Source organism: Lathyrus oleraceus, chromosome 3, assembly GCF_024323335.1.
Source record: "Lathyrus oleraceus cultivar Zhongwan6 chromosome 3, CAAS_Psat_ZW6_1.0, whole genome shotgun sequence".
Taxonomy (NCBI): Eukaryota; Viridiplantae; Streptophyta; class Magnoliopsida; order Fabales; family Fabaceae; genus Lathyrus; species Lathyrus oleraceus.
The window spans coordinates 135,746,338-135,751,017 of NC_066581.1; the positions used below are offsets into that span (position 1 = coordinate 135,746,338).

At 32.5% G+C, this 4,680-nt stretch overlaps 1 protein-coding gene across 1 annotated transcript in view; it reads left to right on the forward strand.

Annotated features, from left to right (window-relative positions):
• Positions 1 to 4,199: 4,199 nt before the first annotated feature.
• Positions 4,200 to 4,680, forward strand: part of LOC127130050 (protein SMALL AUXIN UP-REGULATED RNA 54) — a 3,203-nt gene continuing 2,722 nt past the window's right edge. Inside the window, exon 1 of the mRNA XM_051059127.1 lies at positions 4,200 to 4,467. Coding sequence (XP_050915084.1) covers positions 4,200 to 4,467 — 268 coding nt within the window. The remainder of the gene's footprint in view (positions 4,468 to 4,680) is intronic.

Consider the following 4,680-nt stretch of genomic DNA (forward strand, 5'->3'; position numbering starts at 1 on the left):
TACATTACATGTAAAGTTGTTCAACAACCAAATGAAAACATAGTAAAACATCCCATCCCGATGTTACATCTACCAGAGCATGACCCACTAAGGACTACACTAGACTCCAAGGACTAGCTTCTACTCAATCACTGCTCGTTACCTGAAAACATAGTTGTAAGGGTGAGTTCCTCAATCGATATAATAAGTATTATAAATTATCATGTAATGTTAAGTAAGTTAACGCATTCAATCACCCTAATCAGGTCACACAATCAGTAATGGCAATATCAATTCCAAAATCATACTCAACACCATCACCAAAACAACACGTATAATATTGGAATACATCCATTCATATTATACGCCATACATACATACATTATGCAATGAGACTCTATGCATGCGGTACCGACTATTCGTGAACATATAGTTCAACCTCACCGACCAAATCCAGGTACGGCTACCAAGCTCACTAGTCCCACTCATTTGAGACCTAGTGACTCACTCACTAATTCCTCACCATGGGAATTAGCTACCACCCCAAGGGCTATGATATGCACGCTAATCACCTAGCATGCAAACATCAACAACAATCCACAATACTAACTCACTAATTCCTCACCATGGGAATTAGCTACCACCATAAAGGCCACAATATGCAAGCTAAATCACTTAGTCATGCAAACATCAACAATCATCCACAATGGACATATGCTCACACTCTAAGTCATAAACAGTCCATTCATCATTTCATACATGATAGATACATTCACAACATTATGCATATCATCATACATCATCAACATATTCACCACATAATCATATCATGTCATACCACATAATCAATCACAGCATTAGCACACTCTACTAATACCTATACTACTCAAAACAACGGGAAATGATCCCTACTCTATCATACATCAGCTAAATTACATTACTCAGCTGAACAACCAAAGAACTGCACAACAACAGCACAGAAAATCACAATCCTGCCCATACGCGTATTGCCTAATCCCATACGCGTATGGCCCAATTCTCAGCCAATCCCATACGCGTACCACCTATCTCATACGCGTATGCTACGCGTACCACTTCCCCATACGCGTACCAACAGAGGCCAAACCACGCTCAAAACATCATCTTCCTCATCCATACGCGTATTGCCTAGTGCCATACGCGTACCAGACCATCTCATACGCGTATTGCCTAGTGCCATACGCGTATGACCAGAAACCAGATTTCCAGATCTGCTATGGTTTTCTCTGCTACGAGATCTCCCAATTCCAACCTCCTACAATCCAATTTTTCACATTAATCGTTCATATCATCTAACACGAATCATACCTTAATCGATTTCACGATTGCTAACATTATTACATCTAATTCCTACGAATTTCTCCAATTAAACCCATATTTCGTTCATCCAATATTTCACAATTTCAGCATACATCATTCTAATTAGAGTCAATTCAATGGTTTATCACTACCCATTACATGTTATCCCATAATACCCATTAAACGATGATAAACCCCCCTTACCTGAGTTAATCCGGCAATCCTTCGGCTTCGAGCTCTTCCTCTCTTCAACCCTTGTTCTCTGGCTCTTTTTCCCTTTCTCCACTTTTCTGTCTCTTTTCCTTTTCACGTGAAAATAACCCTTTTTACCAAATGGGACTCTCTTTATATATTTTTCAACTTATTATTCCAATTATAATAATTCCAATAATAATAATCCAATAATAAAAATCCAATTAATTAATTAAATTAATAAATATTATATTAATTTAAATTAAATAATTATCCTTATTTCATCGGGGTGTTACATAACTTATTCTTATAAAGTAACTTAATTTGTCATATTATTAATTTCTAAATAAAATTGAAAGATTATATGTTTAATGAGCAATTGGTCAAACAAGAATCCACATAAGTTATAATAAACTCAAGTGAATATATCACCATGATTGAAAGCTATATAATTATGGTGAAATGTTGTGTGCTAACTTTTTCACTACAGATAGAACAATCAACCATGGTGAAATATTGAAAATATCCTTAAATATTGGCGTTGTGTATCAAATTCATGACCATCTCACCTTTTACTTCAGTTGGTTTCTTCAAATATGGTGATATGTTACATGTTATTGTTTTTTACCACTCTACCAAGTACCAACCCGTAGTGGTAAAGAGGGTGCATACTACTCCATCCTTCGTTACCACGAACATTAAACAGTGGTAAGAATGACTTAGTATGTGTTAGAATTTAAGTCATTGTCAATCTCTTACCTGCATTTGGTGATTCTATCTTGGAGCAAGATCAATTTAACTTCATTCTTGATGGCCTACTAGAGGAGTATATTCCATTTGTGATTCAAATGTATGGGAGTACACATTCACTAACGATCTATGTCAAATATTTCTTCTATGTTAAAAAAGCTCAATTGTACAAGATTCGTTAAGAACTAGTTGTGTCAAACATCTCCGCGAATGTAACTCACAATAGTCAACAAATAAGTGGTGTCCGTGGTGGTTTTTCTGGTGCTCGTGGTAAAGGTCGGATGTTTCGTGGATGGAGTCATGATACATATTACAACTCAATTGGAAATTGACATACATGTTAGTTATGCGGAAAATATGACCACTAAGTCACTAATTGTTAGCACATGTTTGATGAGTCATTTTTACTCTATCGTATTCAGTCAACTCCATCAAGAAATCAACATACATTTCGTGACAAGCATTAAGCATCTGCCTCTAATTCACATGTCATGGCCATGATGAGCTTAACACATCAACAACAATCCTACATTCAAGAACACTTTCTACCTGTAGAGCTTAAAGTTTAAGCTTGGGTTGTTGATTCAGGTATCTACTGTAGTATCTCGAAAAAAACTATCTTTATAAGGGTTCTCGTGCGCTCGCGACAAAATTGTTTGAACTGAGTCGTCACCGAACTTTATTTATTCCGAAAAAGGAAAAGAAAAATATCAATAAAACCCTTAAAAGAAAAAGAAGATGGTCGTCACAATTAAATTCAGGTTCGGGAGTCAATTACACAAGGGGAATGTATTATCATCTCTCACGTCCGTTGTACTCAACATGAACCTTTTAATTAAACTTGTGATTGAATGTTAACTTTAGTCAATTATCTTCTTCGGATAATGAAAAATGCAAATGGAAAATAAACTTAGCACTCAAGCTTTAGTCGATGATTGGAATTATCACTCAAACTTTAACAAATACAACTGAAATAATTAAAAAAAGTTTATTTTGAAAAAAATAATTAAAAAAATAATTTTATTAAATTAATGCACAATTTTCAACGCAACATTATTTTCTTTAGTTATTAACTCGTGCTTTTATATTTTAAATTTATTTTGTTGACTGTATTTGATTGTGTTTTAAAATGTCAAAGATATTCTTTAAGATATTTTGTTGACTATATTTGATTGTTTTTTAAAATGTCAGACATATTCTTTAAGTAGATAGTAATTCTTTCAAAAGTAATTCAATTTAATAAATAGAATATGCTAGTGTAAATTAATTTTACACTAACAAATAAAAATCCATTATTTTGTTAACAAGATCATAAAATGATGATATAACATAAAAATAAAGAGCTAATATTATATGCGTAATACTATGCTGGTTAAACTTTTTTAATTTGATATACCACTATTTTGCTAGGTTTTGACCACTGATTTTTAGGAAAATGTTGATAGTAAATTTGAGTTCGGTTAAAAATAAAATAAAATTACTATAAATCAATGTTTTGGCCAACATTTTATTTTATATTTGCATTTATTCTATATCATTTATTATTAATCTCATATTAAAATAAAAGTCACACATCCTAACACACTATTTTCTGCTAATTAAAATTTATATAAAATATATACAAATCATATTCTTTTAATAAATAGAAGAAATTGTTTGGAGACATGTGTATTTAGAGAGTATATTCCTAATAATATTATTACAAAAATACGCATATAGAAAAAGACATGCTTATTCGAACATTAGTATGAAGGTGCAATGTACATTGGATACTGATATATCCTATAATATTATTTTTTATTAGAAAAAGCAAAGAACCATGTCAACCATTAAATGTTCCAAATTTGGTACAAACCCGTACCTCAATTATATAAACCTTTTACATTTTTCAAAGTACTCCATGTACTTGTTCTCTCTCTTTCTCTCTCTCTTAAAGTACAATGAAGTGCAAGTTTCTAAGAGGATGTGTAAACAAGTGGAAGAAAATGAGGAATGAATTTTTGGCAACACCTTGTAACTATTGGTTTAGATTATCGTCTTCTATTCCCAAGGATGTTCCAAAGGGTCACTTGGTTGTTTATGTAGGAGAGAATTGTAAGAGATTTGTCATCAAGGTTGTATTGCTTAATCATCCACTTTTTAAAGCTTTGTTGGAACAAGCTCGAGAAGAATATGATTTCATTGCTGATTCTAAACTTTGTATTCCTTGTAATGAACATTTTTTTCTTAGTATTCTTAGTTTTGTTAGCTCTCCACATCATGAAAGGGTGTTTGTTTGTGTTTGACATGAGAAATCAATTGTCCTTTGATTTTAGTATTTAGTTCATAGAGTTAAAGTTCTAACAACTATGTTTATGTTATTCTTATTGTTATCATTATTATTACATGTAGTTGATTAAGTGTTCTAACAACTATGTTTTA